This window comes from Cupressus sempervirens, chromosome 10, assembly GCF_028749045.1.
Source record: "Cupressus sempervirens isolate cs-2001-9-10 chromosome 10, ASM2874904v1, whole genome shotgun sequence".
Taxonomy (NCBI): Eukaryota; Viridiplantae; Streptophyta; class Pinopsida; order Cupressales; family Cupressaceae; genus Cupressus; species Cupressus sempervirens.
Genome location: NC_143127.1, coordinates 66028837 through 66046673, shown reverse-complemented (window position 1 = coordinate 66046673; position 17837 = coordinate 66028837). Strand labels below are relative to the sequence as shown.

The 17837-nt window shown below is 35.9% G+C and overlaps 1 protein-coding gene across 1 annotated transcript in view; it reads left to right on the top strand.

The window, feature by feature from the left end:
- Positions 1-545: 545 nt before the first annotated feature.
- Positions 546-17837, top strand: part of LOC149532591 (peptidyl-prolyl cis-trans isomerase) — an 85313-nt gene continuing 68021 nt past the window's right edge. Inside the window, exons 1-2 of the mRNA XM_089807750.1 lie at positions 546-1025; positions 2395-2493. Coding sequence (XP_089663876.1) covers positions 642-1025; positions 2395-2493 — 483 coding nt within the window. The 5' untranslated portion in view covers positions 546-641. The remainder of the gene's footprint in view (positions 1026-2394; positions 2494-17837) is intronic.

Below are 17837 nucleotides of genomic sequence, written 5' to 3'. Positions count from 1 at the left end.
TAGATTTAAGTCCATCTATAAGACACAAATCTAAATATGCAAACTTAACATAGGCGTGTAAACTTGATTATACATGGAATACAAATCCAATACAATATTAAAAACACTTCATCAATAGAAATATCACATTTTCATAACATAAACATATCAAATTCTATAATCTTAACTAATAACCAATAATAAATTTTTTGGTCTATCAATATAACGCTGAACTCCCTTACATTTTAATTTTCAAACCAACAAATATAATTTATCTATTTAAAATTTAATTATTTAATCTATCTTAAAGATGTTCTTGTCCTTTATTCCAAAGTAATCAGATAAAAACGGATGCCATTGACTTATGTAATAAAGAAAAGAACATTTGCAATATAATGCATTTAGTATAGTGGGTTTTCTACAAACGTTATGAAAGGCCTCAACTGATTTGTACTGCATAATCACATTAATTTAGCCTAGCTTAACCACTTGGGAAGGGTTAGCTTTATTCCTACACTAATAATTTGCCAAACTGAATAAGTCAAAGAGATTCCATTGATCTCTGTAAGAACGAACGTTTCTAATACAATGCATGGCTTTCACGGCCATTAAGAAAGATGCAGGCCTCAAATTGACTTGATGACAAGTTTGAGAACTTAAAAATGAGGAGGCGACAGCAGGAAACCGAAGGTCTTTGGAAGCCCTGCACAAGTCTCCTCCTTATAACGTTCATTTCATGCACAGTAGTGTATATTCTACTCTTTCCTCTCTTTAAAGCTCACGAAGCCTCATCAAATACCCATTTCAACTTAACAAAAACCCATCAAAAGAAAAACATAAAAATTGAGCAGCCCGAATGTTGTAGAGGCCAGGAACACTTGGAGCTATGGGGTAAGGTAGTCAAATGGGGTACTGATTTCAAGGTCAGTACGGCTCAGGATTGTTGCAAAGCCTGCAAATCCATGTGCAATAAGGATGGAAAATGTAGCTGCAATTCTTGGGTGTTTTGTGGCGATAAGAATCGATGTGGTGCCAAGCTTGGGGAGGTAATGCTTCTCCTAGTTTGTAGATTCCATTCAATCTTTCTAATAAAACATCTACTCGTTTTTTCTGTTTTCCTTTCTCAATTGCTTGATGCAAGTCTTTCCAGGATTTGGATTTTAATCAAGAGTTATATAAAAAAATTATTTTTTGAAAAATTTAATCGTACACATTTTCTGACTACCCCTATGCAAATTATCTGTTCGGGCATTGGATTTCTAACATTTGCACTTAGGGATCACTAACCCATTTATTGAATTGTTGGATCTGGGGCCTCTTAACGTGTTTTATTATTCCTATGAACTATGCGTGCATTTTTACTACAAACGTTGAAAAAGCCTACATACAATTAGAACACTTAGCTGGCTCCATAATTCGGATCACGTAGTTTTCTACGATCAATCGCCGGCTAACACCTCTACAGGATCAGAACAGAAAACTGCTATATCACAATTATGAATGTCTTATTTGTATCTTATCAATCATTACAGAAATTTCTAGAACCCAAATTGTGCAAAGTAATCTTTGCCAGGCCGTACGGGTAGGCTGCGGCCGGATATTTTACTTCTGTCATTATTCTTACTAGCAATAGAGACAATCGTAGAAAATCGATTGTATACTTTGAAGTTTGAACTGCTCCTAAGTGTTTTATATACAATGGAAAAATCGGAGAGGGTCAGTAGATCTGTATGCTAACCACGGCAATCTACAAGAACAACCTATTAACAAATGTAGATGATTAATTACAAATACGGTATTCGTGATATATCAAAGATTCCATTGAATGCAAAATTCCCGGAATTGAATGTTCCATTCAAGTTTTCTCAATGGAACTACCCATTGACTTGATCACTGCTGCATACCACCCACTTGGCATTATTGTCTGCTATCTATCAGACACCAGTTTTGAGTTGAGACCACTTTGTTACAAGGCACCTATCCAGAAGTGTTTTTGTTGACAAAATTAGCATTCCTTGGATTTTAAATTCCTCCGTTCAATGCGGATTGGACACACTGTTTCTGCAGTCTTATGAAGCTTAAAGTTCATTAGTTGAGTAGTTTTATCTGATTCAATCTTTTGGGTCTTTCTTACCATTGACATAAAGTTTTACACAAAAATGAAAGTTTATTGCTTTAGCAACTGGCCTTGTTACTGTTTTGCAAGGCCGGCTCCAGACTGTGAGTTCTCTAAGAAGTTAATTTTTCAAATCAGGGTTAGAAGTTGTTTCCGTGAGCTGTAAAATAAATTTAGTGCATATTTTCTTGCTTCTGCATTAATGCTATGTTCCTGGATATTGTTTTTCCTATCAATCGCTTTATAATCTGCTCAAATTGTTGCATAGAGAGTTTCTAATCATATTTTTGTGAATGCAGTGCTGGTTGAAGCAGCAAGCGGATCCAATGTCCCCTGAAGTACATGACTCTGCATCAGAGTCTGAGTGGACATCAGGCCTCATATTTGGAAAGGGTGTGGTGTGTAGATCTTTCCTTTACCTTGATTCCAAATTTATGTCGAAACTATGGTTGAGATGTTTAGTTTTCATACATTTTGCAGTTGGTGTATCTTGATGGTTCTACAGTCCCACACATCATGGTTCCACAGTCAGTTATATTTATTGAATGCAGAACGAACCAGATGATGGCTTTTATTTTTGTCTTGGATTTGCCTGTTTTTAAAGTCAGGGTAATTTATTGTTTGCAATCTTAAGAACCTCTTACTAGTTGTATTGGTTTACATCCTGAGCAAGTTATCCAGTCTTTCTTTTATGGACCTTTTCAACAAGAAGTTTCACTGTTGCACCTGTTAAATGTATGTGTTGGATAACAGTCTCTTACCTTGACCAATACCTTGGCTGCCTTTTACCCTTGCTGATGGTTGTGTGCTTGGAGTGTGCTTATTCCATGGTGCCTATAGTGTTGATTGTTTCAAAACTGTAAAGCTTGGTGGTTGCGTAATTTTACTTGACAAAACATCATATTCTATAGTGTTGATTGTTTCAAAGCTGGAAAGCTTGCTGGTTGCATAAGTTTACCTGACAAAACATAATATTCTTGATGTGTTCCCCAGTAGAGGAACCCTTGACTGCCTATGGGCCTTTGGAAATATTACCATAATGTTTGGGTTGTGTGTTTTTGAAATTGACTCCAGGCTTCTGCCATGCCCTCCACACTAATTTTATTGCTAAAGCTTGGCTCAAAGTGTGAAAAGCTTTGATGTTGAGCTTCTCTGTTTCAAATGGTTTCATGGTTCATTTAAACCTCTAGATGATATCATGGTATTCAAACTTGTGTGGTATGCCTTTGGCATTCCACAAGAAATCATGTTAAAGACCAGTTAATTCTTTTCAGACAGGTTTGGGTTTGAGATCAATGATAGGCTGGAGATATACTTTCGGAAGATATCTTTCTCCCAATTTGAAATATATAAATGATCTATTTTTTTATTAAAGACATCAAAGGGTCCTCAATTTGAAGGGACAAGACATTGAAGAGTCAAGAGTCAAGACAATGAAGTGTCATGCCAACAATGGGCCTTTGCCTTATAATGAAGGGTCAAGGCAATTTTTATATTCTTCAAAAAGGAATTCACTGATAGATCGATATTCTTTGCTGAGTGATTGTATTGAAGGGGTATTTCATTTATTATACATGGATCATAGGGTTGAAGATTATTGCTTCAGTTTTTTGCCTAGTTTTGGGCATATTGTAAAAATCTGTTTGTTGCACTTTCATTAATAAAATGATTCTCTTGTGGCTGGGTTTTTTCCCTGCAAGTTGGAGGGTTTTCCCAGGATAATTTGCTGTGCCTTTTGTTCATTTATCTTGTTTGCTGTTTATCTTCAATTCTGGTATGAAATTCCAACACGGGCAGTAAGTGCATGTGTGCAAAGTACTCTAAAACTGTATTATATAATATATTAAATATATCTAATACTCAAATCCTTCATTTGCCACAACACCAATGTGAACTTCCATTCTTGCCCCCAAGAAAAGATAACTTGATAGATTTCATTATGATTCTTCTATGTAGCCCACATAATAAAGAACCAGTAGATGGGATTTGATTAAAGGACCACCTTGATTAAAGTCAGTTGGCTTGCTGATGACAACGATCACTCTTTCCAGCTGCCTTTTAAATTTTTTTGATCTTACTATGCATTTCATTAGAGTTAGATTTCCTTGCAATGTGAGGAATTCCAAAAAAGAATTTGGAAGATGTGAAAATTACTACCCTATGTAAATTAACTTTTCTCACAAATTCTCATATTCCTGAAGATTGTTCTAGATTTCCTTCTATTGATAGCTTTCCCCAAGACCACCTCATAATCTTTAAGAATCTCCTTAAGACATTGAAACTTTCTAAAGAATCTAGAAAGCTTGAAAATGAGTATAGTATCATCCACAATTTGAAAGTGAACGTATCGTCATCCACAACTTGAAAGTGGGTGATGGTTTTAGCTGTGCCAGAAACAAATTTTGTCTCCTTTCTTCTTCAAGATCCTGGAAAAACCAATAGGAGTACCATTAGCCAAAAGGGAGAACTTTATGTTAGAGTAATATTTTTGGATCCTTTTCTTTCCATTGCTTTAAGAACCTGAATTTGTACAATACATTCCCAAGAATGATTCAACATACCTTATCATAGGCTTTGCAGATGTTTGAGTTTACTAAAAACTCATATGTTTTGCAAGGAGAATTGGGTCTGAACTTATTTATAGATATTTGATTCAGCCTCCTTTGGCGCTAAAGTTATGAAGTAGGTGTAATGCCTCAAGCTTGCACTCAAGATATTAGCAGTAAACAAATTGATAAACAAATTTCAAATTGCAATTGTAAGACTTACATGTCATAATTGCATTCACACACTCAAGGAGTGCCATGAATCATCATGCAACATGAATATATCATAATTGATGCACATGCATGAATACAAAAGTGTAAGTCTAAGCCACATGACAACCACCACGTAAGTATCCTAGAGGAGGAAAAGTTCTATCTATGACAATTGGATCCAATGTCATGCCCTTGCCATAGACTCAGGTTTCCGCATTTTAAACCATTACTCCCAGCGAAGGAAGCAATGCCATGTTCCACCATGTATAAATAATACTCAGGCTAGTAATGGTATGTACCTGAAGAAGGTCTGACCCAGGTTAAGGGCTGACCAAGGTCCAAGTCATGAATATTAGTGACTGAGATGAAGGAGGTTAACCGATGCAAAAATAATAAATAAGGGGTCAGCACCTCCCTTGAAGAGATTTCTGTAACAAGGGGCAGCGGGTGTTAATGAAAAAGCAGTGGGTGCACAAGAAGAGGTGTCTCTCTTCAAAGTTTAAGAGATGTGACCCTTCTGAATTTGAGGGGTATTGAAGTTGGTAAATGCAACTATGACAACTTGCAAGGTATTTTTAGTTGTCAAAATAGAAAAAACATGAAAAAGGGGAAGTTAAATGAAAGATTGGAGAAGATAAGGAAGATTGTTTAAGGACGGATAAAATCACAAGTTGGAAGAGGGAGTTCCTTGTTTTTGTGATTTATGCCTAAATGGTTTTAGAAACCATTTGTGATTTCTCTCATACCTATTTATTTAGTGCTCGAGTTGAGGGAAAAACAAGCTAATTCATAGGTTGTCGAAGCAATGGAATTTTGCAATGATTCATGAGAGAAGTTGTTTTGATGTAACTCATTTGAAGGATTGATACAAGTCTTGGATCTCTTTAGATATGGAGAGCTTTGGAAGAAATAGGTCAATGGATTGTTGTTAATAAAGAGAATAAACTAGATAGCGTGTCAGATGAAGACTGAATTAAATTAGATAATAAGGCCCACAATTATTTATTTGTTTGTTTTTGGTTCTGTTCTATTAAATGTTTGGAATGGAACCAGTGCATATAAATTATGGAATAGAATAGGAGAGATTTGCTAAAGTAAGAGTGACATTAACAAGTTATTTCTGAAAGGGAAGCTATATTTGTTAAGAAAATGTCTCAACCTTGCTTTTACCATATTTGTGTTTAATTATTATTTAGCAGTTTATAAAGTTGTCAGGAATGTCACTAAATTTACTTATGAGAACTTGTAAAATATTTTTTAGTTGTCAAAATAGATAAGGAATGAGAAAAGAAAAGTTAAATGAAAGCTTGGATAAGATAAGGAGATCTTTTAAAAGGTGGATAAAATCACAAGTTGGAAGAGAGTTTCTCATTTTCCTGATTTATGCCTCAATGGTTTTAGAAACCATTTGTGATTTGTGCTTTCTCTCATGCATATATATTGAGTTCTTGAGTTGAGGAAAAACAAGTTAATACATAGGCTGTTGAAGTAATGAAGAGTTGCTCTGATTCAAACAAAGAAGTTGTATTAATGCAACTCATTTGAAGGATTAATACAAGTATTGGATGTCTTTGGGTGTTGAGTTATTTTCTTGTAAGTCTCTCTCCACGTACATTTTGTGTTGAAAGATGTATTTCTTGTGTTTTTTATATAAGCTTCTTTACTGATGCTATCTTACGATGAAGTAATGTTCTTTTCCATGATGTTAAGATAAGTTTATTATCATCTCCATGATGTTTTATCTTCATCTTAGATAGGTTTATTAATCATGTTAAAGTGATAATTTTTGACATAACAAAAAAGATGATATTTTCATTGTTTTCCATATGAATATTTTCCATGTTTCTAGCTGCATTTTATCTCCACTCATCTCACTACTACAACCTTTGTGCAGGTTGCCACAACACCTTTCATATGCTTATGATCCCCAATTTGACAGTTAGACCAAGCTGAACCTAGTTTATTCTTTATTCTTGTGTTTGCCTATCATAGAGGACTTGTGTCCTTAAGTTTATGATCCACAAGATTTCCAACAAGCTTGCTGGGGTTGGCAATGACTAGTGGCCTGTTCTTTGTTGGAGAAATGGCCCAAATAGACAAGGCCTTTGTATCTAAATTAAATGCTGATCCAAAATACAATTTCCAGATCAATTCTCTCATGCCTTCTTATTGAGTAATAAATTATGGCAGAAAACATACCCCAGCTAGACAATAGCATGCAGCCATGTTTTCCAATTAGCTCTCTTCCTTTCTGTGGTGTCATTCCTACCATTTCTTGTTTGACTTGTGTCCAGAATTCAGCAATTGCCTGCTGTTTTTTTTAAGGAGTATTGTCTTTCACCTTATTCTGAATTTCCTCACCTTTGAATTTGTAAACAAAGTCTTTGAACTCTTTTATGGTGATGAAGGTTTCATCATTCACAAATTTTGCAGTGGCTGCCATCCTTACATAATCTGAGAGCACATCAAAGGTTTCAAGAGTCAAAACTTATTGTCAATATCTTTTCAGGAGAATCTGCCTCCACAATCTTTGGAACCTGCATAACCTCCATCAAATGTGATGTGTCCATTGCTGCACTTTCATCCACTGAGAAGCTGGGAGCAAGAGAGGGCAATGGAGATACTTGATCCAAAGGTCTAATGTTGACACACCTTGGGCTCTTTGGCCATTTAACTTGCCTTGATGTGGATAGGGCAGAGGCAAAATGAGCCCTAGTACCTCTTTTAGGCACATTTGGAAGCAATTTTGCTTCATTCATTGTCATTATCTTGACCCTTTCTTATTTCAGCATAAGCTCCTTCATAGGAGGGGTCAACTTCCTTATGTTCTCTGCAACCAAAATCCTTTCATATAGTTGCATTTTCTCTCCACTTAGACTTATGTGGTACAATTTCTTATTAAGTCCCCCGGAAGAGAGAACTCATGCCCATAGGCCTTAGATTTGTTGGCCAATGTAGCATTGTGAACAAAATTTTCTGAATCCACCTTTCATTCTTTTGCCAATGACAATTTGTAATAATCCAATTTTGGTTTAAGAAGCTCAAAACTGTCTTTAGCAGTAATTTGGAAATCACAAAAATACATAGTAGAGGGCAAGAAAGAGGCCTTCTTGTGAATGTTGAAATCAATCCTTTCCAACTCATTCGTTTGCCAGACATTCTCCATTAATGCCGCTCTGTTTGGCACTGATCTTGGCATTAGATGCGGTTCTTCTTCAAAACCATAAACCTTTATAATAGTGACACCTTAAAAAATGTTGTAGTCACCCAAATTGTGACTCATGTTCAGCTTTGGCTGCAATCCTTTGGTCTCAAAAATTTAACAACTATCTCAGACAGTCTCCAATCTGTAGGTTGGCCCAAACTGTTAGAATATATAGTCCACCAATGTAACTGAGAGGGGTGGGGGCGGGGGGTGAATTGGTTATACAACTATTATCACAATTATCAACCTTATTAAACTTTAACCATATGAACAATATAATCATAAACTACAACAAAATACTCATACACAATAACACTAGATATGTTAACTATGAAAACCCTTGATCAGAGGGAAAACCCTGGTGGGGATGGTACCCACAAGATGATGTACTAGTACAAATATTCCTTGTTAGAGGATGGACCCTGTTAGGAGTCTATGAATACATTCAGTACATATGAGTCCCTGTTAGGAGACTTTGAATCCCTGTTAGGAGATTCCAACCCTGTTAGGAGTTGTGGAAGATAGCTGGACCCACTGCCCAAACAGCGTCAAGGATAAGACCAATGAACTCACTGCCCAGATGATCTCTGTATTATTCCTTGCAGAATAATAGAAATGAATTGTACTTCCTTCCTCTATCTCTGTCCTGTCAACGAGACCTCTGCTCCTTATGATCTTGTAACCAGATCACAAATCTCGCATCTAATAATCCCTTCGATCACTTACACACATTTACCAAACACTCTGCTCCTTTTTGCACTTCGCACTAAATACAACAATGGATACTTTACGAACAAGGAAAACATCTTTCCTTTATACCATATCTTGAAAATAATTCCTTGAGTTGACCTTGAGGTTTTCCCAATTAATTATAATAAGATAATAATATATTACAATTATAATAGCAATGTCGGCTCATAGTCTATACAAAACTTCACACATGCGATACTAGGGCTTGCACACTCGCTGACGTCACCAATAGATTGTCCTCTGTCACTACTTGATTGCGCATCTTCTCATTACATCTCAGATGAAAGATATTGAACAAACATCGGAAATTGCTTTCCAAGAACTTTGTCCCTGTATTGCTCTCAATAAATTAGGTACAAATTTCATACGCCTTCGACTTAGGCTCTGTGCATTGAACCACATCATCAGGACATATTATAGAACACGTCCATGGCCGCGCATCACTAGACAATCAAACCATTGTCCATATGACTAAGATCTCTGTCTGCTACTCAGCTAGTCTTTACAGAAACCATACTATGTTGACATCAATGACAAACACAATCATGAATGCAACATGTCAATACTTTCCAATGGTTAGGATACTCTCTCAAAGTAGTATCATCAATATTCATGGTAACACAAACCTCTGTAACTTTCTTTAACAAGAAATCTTCAAAATACAGGTAATTGGCTTGAGGGCAGCCACTTCCAAATATATGTCCACTCTTGGTCTGGAAGCAATTTATTTTGTTTATCAATTGTTCTTAGCATCAATGGAGGCTTCCTTACATTCAACTCTATACCTTTGAAAAATAAAATGTGTCACATCAAAGAATACCTTTTGAAATAAACATAAAAAAATCATCCTTTATATCCAGCACGGGTCCGTTAAAGCTGAGCTCCGAAAAAGAGGCATAGTTGAAATATTTGTTGGTCTCCAATCTTGGATATTTGTTGTTAAACCATCAGATCGATTGGCATAAACATATTGGCATCAAATCCATCAACTTACAGACTGCAAAATAGGTCTTTTAGAAATAGCCTTCATATATGTGATGATTGAAGGGCTTCTTATCAACATTTGTGAATTTTGGATGCTTATCATCCACCTTTGGCCTGTGACTAGGGAGCATCTTGACTCTGTAATCATATCGGTTGTTAAACCATTAGTTTGATTGGCATGATATTGGCATCAAATCCAATAACTTACAGACTGCAAAATAGGTCTTTAGAAATAGTCTTCATATATGTGATGATTAAAGGGCTTATTATCAACATCTGTGAATTTTGGATGCTTATCATCCACCTTTTGCCTGTGACTAGGGAGCATCTTGATTCTGTAATTGTATCTCAACCTCTCATACTCCTTGGTGAATGATCCTAAGTCAATTGGCATTTCAAAACTTGGTCAAGCTGAAGACTGCAAATAGAATCCTTTGTCAACTTCACTATTGGAACCCCATCCCCTGTATAGATTGTCTTCTTCTTAGGCACATAATTTTTGGCCAGTGCCCTAATTAGGTCAACATCAATGAAAAGAATTGGCACTACTTATTTGGCTAACCCTAATCTCCATAAATTGTAGGCAGGGATCTTCCTTATGCATTTATGAGAAATAGTATCTAAAAAGTGTGTACCCATCCATTGGTATTGTTGGCTAAAATTTTTGTAAGTCATTGTGACCACAACTTGCAAAACCGTAACGCTAGGAAACATTACATGAGATTCTCTCCTCTCAGCAATAGGGGAGGCTTCCTTCTCACCATAGATGGCTCCAATAGAAACTTAACTGAAATTACAAAATAGGGTGGTTTTCTTAATGTATTCCTCTTTTTTCAAAAATGATTTTGCAAACGAATGATGAACAACACTAAATCTTAACAAAAAAAACCCAGTTCTACGATAATATTAAATGGTCCGTGAGTTGACGTACAAACAATACCCAAAACACCAATCTACTTTATATGGGTGGAACAGTTGCAAAAACTCAAATCTTCTACACTTATCCAGAATTAAGATTTTAATAACCTGAACAAATAGAAAGACAAAAAGTCTCTTACTGAATATTTACTAATTTTAATAAATGTACTTATTACTGAAGCACAAAGTGTTCTAGCTCTAAGTATTTGTAGCCACTATCAATTATAACAATTTGCCCTTCGACAACGTGAAGTCTTCAAAAAGCTCAAATTGAATGCTCAAAAGATCATGAAAGATAAAGTACTAGGTAAATGAAAGATTAAGTTATGCAACATAAGAATACATAAATCTATTGGTGTAAATAAGTATTTACTTATTAAACTTTACTTAAGTTTACTTAGCTCAATGCATTATTTTAGTATTTATTAGTTTGACACCTAGGAGTTTGTGTACTCTTATGAGTTGTCATGTTGACAACACAGAAGTAAGCAGGACATGGTGTCTACAACATAATTTTACATAACACACCTTTGTAGGCTTATCCTCTCATCATCGCACTAACTCCTGTGCTTAATGAAGGATAATCCACACTTGGTGGACATGTGCTCAGTTGTGAGGCTTATCATATTGATAACTCTTAGACATTCTAGAAGCATTCCAGAGGCCTTTATATACAGGCACTCCTAGTGTGTATGTACATCAATTGAATATCATATTGTTATTCTGATCATTCTGTGCTTGTGCTTGAGTTCCTTGATCTTGGGTGATTTTGTCCTAAGGCAAATTCTTACAAAATCAACCTCAAACCACACAACAGAAAGCTTGAGAAAACTTGCTCTTTTATTCACTTTACAAATTTTGTATCATGCAACACAATTTTCAAGTCACAGGCAATTTCAGCATAGCCTCTTTGCATAAAACAAAAGATAATTATTTACAATATGACCACAACCTTTTATAGGCAAGGAGTGAGAGAAAAGACGGAGAAAGAAAGAGAAACCCTTTATTACAATATTTTTAATATTTTTAGTCGCTTGCTATATTTAGCTAGTTCTAGTTAATGTCATTTAGGCTTTCTTTGTAGTTTGATCATTTAATTCTATTTTTAGACGTCTTCATTAAGACAACTTTACTTTTTGATTACGCTATTATTAGCATTTGTAAACTCTATTATGAGTTCATTGATAATACAATCATCATCTCGTTTTTAATGATTGCATGGTATTAGAGAAAATTTTTGGGGCTTTTTTTTTTGGAAAACACACGAGGAAAAATTAAATTAAATCAATTTGCTCAACTAATTTGCAGTTAGCTACAAAATCCGATTATACACTTTTTTTAACTACAAATTTTGGACAAAGCAAGAGCTTTTTTTAATTTTAATTTTGTCATGTTATCGTTTTGGACACGATATTGTTTTATCATGTCCGTTAAATTGCGACCCATACCCAACTTCCTATTTGGCAGTTAAATTCTGGCCCATACCTATTTAATAGTGTCTTGGTAGGAATTCTGGGTCAAAATTTGCTTAACAATTTTTATTTTTGGGTGATTATGCTTGGATTTTTCAACACTTATTTAAGGCCTTGCATGTGTTTTTAGCTGCTAGTCCAATGTGTTAGACAATTTTTTTTGTCTTTCTCTGCCATGTTTTCTGCAATTTTTCCTTGCAACATTTTTCAAATTTTATCATTTTTGGCATTTTCTAGCCTGACTTCTACCAGCAGTCAACAATCACCTAGAAATTCGGTATTATGTTGTGTGCACAATTTTTTTTGGGTCAAATCCTGCATTTTTAGCCCCTTGCAATTTCTTTTACTGTTGTCGTTGGAGATATTGGATTTTTTTGGGCAAATATTCCCAGATTTGTATTCAACCAATTTTTCCCCTACCTTTTATGTTCTCCCTTCAAACCCAATCCAGTTTTTTTCGGGTTTCTGTTCTTAGTTTGAGATTTTTTTTTATGACTTCGGGTTTCCTAATATTTTAAAAAAAGGTTTTTTCTTGACCATTTTTTGTAGGTTCATCATGTTTTGGGTTTTCTAGCGTGGTCTGAATCTTTACTAGGTTGATCAACAACCTCAGTTTTGTGATGGGCTATTTGACCAACATTATGTTGGAAGGGAATCAATGGTTCAATGGTCACAATTACAACACTTGGAAGCAACACATGATGATGATATTTGAATATTGTTGTCTTGAAATGATTGAGTTGGGTATGAAGGCACGTCTTACTCAACCTCAAACATATTAGGTTAAATGAGATGAACGAAATCGGGTAGTTGTCATGCTGCTCAAACTTTTTGTTGTAGATGATCAGGTCCCACATGTGCCTCCAAGTAAAACAACAAAAGAAATTTGGGACATCTTGAAGAATCTTTATGAGATGTTTGGCAAGAGTTGAGCTTTCTTTCTAAAGAATTTATTGTTTTCTATCATGATGGATGAGAAGAAAACTCTTGGGGCACATTTGCTGAAAATCAAGGATCTATGTTACTAGCTTGAGGCTATTGGACGCAAGATGGAGAAAGAAGATATGGTAGTGTTGATGCTGAAAAGGCTGCCCCAATCCTACGAGCACTTCATAGAGACACTCAATATCACTTCTACTAGTGTTGCTCTGACATTCTCTAATCTTTGCAACAAGTTTTTGCAGTAGGATAGATGGATGTAATGACCCCTACCAATAGGCCACTAAAAACCTCTAATGCTGAATTGAGAAATTTTGTCAAACACTTGACATGCAATTGAAGACTACTATTGAAAGTAAATGCTGAACATAGGAAATTGCTCAAACCATATGCCATTCATATATCAACAATTTGCAACAATGCCATACATATTTCAGCCAATAATATGATCATCAAACCCTAGGTTGGCAATATAGATAGTCTAAAAATTGCAATACTCTTTCACTTGCAAAATCCTAGCCTCCCTTTGATACCAAAAATGCCAAATGGCAAACAAAGACAAGTACAATGTAAAATAGTGAAGTGCTGAAGCTATATTTTGTACTTAGCTGAAAACAAACATTTCTCAGAAAATATGCCAAATGCCAAATGAGAAGTGAAGAACTTGATCGTAGATGGCTGTAATAATTTTTACCAATGCTGAAGATGCCAACACCCAAGCCAAAGTCACCCCAAATCTGAAAATGTACTTCCTTGCAAATTTTCGAAAATGTCTAGGAGTTTTGAAAAATTCCTTAAAAATAAATCATGGCATTTTGGAACTCCAAAATGCATCTATCTTTATCTCCTCGACGATAGAAATTTGATGCAAAAATACCCAGAATGATATGCTGAGTAATGCGGAAGATATGAACAAAAATGTGGTTCCAAAGCCCTATCTTGAAATTTTGAAAATTGGATTGGACCTGTAGCAAAAATGAACCAGCAGCTATAAATCTTTCCTCCTCCATAATTAAGCCTTCTAAAGATGTCCTGCAATCAATCCATGACTGGAAATGAATAGTCCTCAAAAAATGCCCTCCTTCTATAATTTCGGGTTTGCTAAAAAAAGCCTCCTAAAATTTCGGATCTGCTAAAAATGGCTTCCTATAATTTCGGACCTGCTAAAAACAATTTGTTATAATTTCAGCCCTGCTAAAAATGCCTCCTGAAATGCTGAAATGCTGAAAATGGCCTTAGGCCCAATGATGCCCTAGTTGAAGTGATTGTAGTATCACCTCCAAATGTGCAACCCTTCAGAGGATATCTCACCCCCTCAGTTATGCAAATCCAAGGGAGACTCCGTTCCCAAAGACCTAGTGACTATCTGAAACCACTTGGCTCCATAATAGACTATGTGATTGAATCACAATCTGATGTCAAGGGAGAAAATACAAACTGGATGATCAAATGCAAGACCCATAGGGTCTATTTATTCACTTTTCAGTAGCTTTCTCTAGAAGTCACTTAAACATTCTAGAAGCATCCAAATATTCTTATGAAATAAAGTGCACTTTTATAGAATATTACTTTATAATAAAAAGTGCATCTAAACATCAAATTATAAAATTGGGCTCGAATAAAGTAACTTTACTTTATAACAAACGTAGGCCCAAATCACTAATCAATTGTAAGGACAAAATACTGCCAAATGGTCGCTGGTCGATTCTCCACATCACCATCTGTCTACGAGAGCTTGTGATAGACTGATTCGGCATGCTAAACGATGTCAGCCAAAATAGGGACATGACAATGGAAGCATTAGTTTGGAAGTCAGGCCATTTCCTCTTATCCTGAACATATAGCCTTCACAACAAAAGCCTCAAATAAGCATAGAGGTAAACCCTAGTCCACCTAGTAGGAAGGGTCAGGTAAATCTCCAACTTCTTCTAAGAAGAAGAGTGTTTAGTGTAATTACAATCACTAGTATGGTACCCTAAAGGTAGATTGCAGGAAGTAGTTGGTTGTTGCACAGTCTTCATAGAAACGGTCTCAACAAAAGACCCAAGTTGCTACACATTTTGATTGTAAGGAGTCTACTTCCTATGCATTCATGGCCATATGCCCATCAAATCATGACACATTCTAAGCTTGGTACATTGACTCTTGTGCCTCTCAACGTTTCACACATTGTCGGGATTGGTTGATAGAGTTTACGCTGTAATGTCTCCATTTTTGTTAGTATTAGAGTTTCAAGGATTAGCCTATTATTGTGATCCTTGTAGGCTAATTACTGTGGATAGAGAGTCTTCTGAGGTAGTGGCTTGGCTTGGGAGGGTCTTATCTTCTCCACAATTCAGTAAGCTACAGGTTGGTCTTTGTTTAGCCTAGATTGAACTTCGTTTGGGCTTAGTTTTGTGTTCTTACTATTTGTGGTAAGTTGGATGTGGATTGAGATGGACCCTTTCTATTTTTGGAAAGTACATTTGGTCAATTGGATATACTAGTGAATGAGCTGAATCAAAATCACAAATGGATGACCAAGTTGATTTCAAATCCAAGATTTGAGCACAACATGATATCACTTTTTCAAAGAGCGAAATGTGATGATATAGTTGTGGCTACAGATGTGCGAGACATTTCTTATGAGAAATCGCATGAATTGGGCCTAGTTGTGGTGAAATGTGATGAAAATTCATGTTAGGTTGAGTCAGATGATGCAGTTGTTGGCATGAGTCCCCAGGATCATGTATTTGATGGTGATGCAATGATAGTGGGAGTAGGAGCATGCAGGGATAGTGTCATATCAACAACCACTTTTGTGTCAACTGACGCATCCAACAAGGAGTTTAGCAGTATGCATGTAGTTGTAGATGCATGCTTTGATGATAGTACACATGTTATTGATGATGAGGTGAGTGATGTAGAGACAGAGCTTTTTTATACTACTGATCAACATAGTGTTGATGTTCATTTTGTGGACAATCCTATGTTCCACATGGATGCAACATTGTCTTATGACAATCCCCTTTTTGAGATTGATTTTGATCACTCATTTGAGTGGAGTTGGGCTCAGTTTTCACCATCTGTAGACACGGTTTAGTTTCCTATAGCCAAAGTTGGTGATGTTCTTGTAGCCACAGATTTTGACGAGGATATAGTTACATGAACATCCATTGTAGCTACAAGTACAATTGGCATGAGTGCATATGGGTCTCCCGTAGCTACGTTTTTTTCTGGGATTTTTGGTGATGATCACGATTCCAGTCTAGTATATATTATATGGGTGGCTATAGAGAAGAGTATGCTGAGATTTCCTATGGAGTTATCTTTTGGCGATGCCCTGACTTTCACATCATCGGTACAAGTATTGGGTGCTATATTGCAGACAATGTTGATAGCCCTGATGATATTGGCATGCAGTTGGTTCAGTGTTGATAGGGATGTCACATACTTCTTCATTTGGGATCCAGGTGGAGGTTGAAGTTCACCGTGTTGCTGGATTGCTTGAGGACAAGCAATCTTGGGGAGGGAGGATTGTAATGCCCCCATTTTTGTTAGTATCAGAGTTTCAAGGATTAGCCTATTATTGTGATCCTCATAGGCTAATTATTGTGGATAGAGTGTCTTTTGAGGCAGTGGCTTGGCTTGGGAGGGTCTTATTTTCTCCACAATTCAGTAAGCTATAGGTTGGTCTTCGTTTAGCTCAAATTAACTTTGCTTGGGCTTAGTTTTGTGTACTTACTATTTATGGTAAGTTGGATGTTGATTGAGATGGATCCTTTCTATTTTCGGAAAGTGCATTTGGTCACATGGAGAAATAATAGGTATGACTCCTATTTTAGACAACATATATAAATGATGAGTATTTTGGGAGTTATTATATTTTTAGTGGCCAAATTATTATTAAATTATTAATTGGCTTATTATGAAGTTATAATTTAACTTTATAATTTCACTTAAGTTGAGGGTTGAGTTACAATTGGAAAGAGCCATTTATTAATTAGTTAAGCCAAGTGAAAGAATCTAATGGAAGCTTCTAATTCATGTTGTGTGGTGAAGCTTCTTAAGTGAAGTTACATTTTGGCAACAAAAAAGGCATTTGGAGGTTATAAATACAAGCCCATTTATTGAGAAAAGCACACTTGAATATTTATTTGCTTTTGTTGCCTTTGTGGCTTTTTTGAGTTTTGATTTTTGTGCCCTTGTTGAAGTATAAGTGTTTGTAGCTAATTGTGCATTCCACTTCTGAGGTATAGTGCTTTGATTGTAGGGTCTGGATTTAGAGCTTCCTCTTTTTGTAGCAATTGTGGTTGAGGAGCAATTGTCTATTGAAGGGATTCGGTGTCTCCTCTTAGTAAATCAACTTTGGTTGAGAGGGCAAACCCTTCTTGGAGAGATTTGGTAATTCTTATCTTTGTTTGCTGATAATTAAGAATTCATAAATCTAGATATTGATATTTGCTGGAGAAATTTATTATCTCTATGGGCAGAAGTCATTGTGAGCATAGAAGATTGATAGCATTTATATTTGCAAATTGCGGGAGTTTGAATTGTCTACCTAGGATTTGCTGTGAGTATCATCTTTTGTTATTGTGCTAGGAATGTTTGTAGATGTTTGAGGAGCTAGAAATTTACTGAGTCTCAATGCCAACTTGACCTGTTAGTGTGTTGCCTATTTTTTGCCCTTGCAACGCTGATTTCCTATTTTAAACGTTGTGTGCTTACAGTCTGGA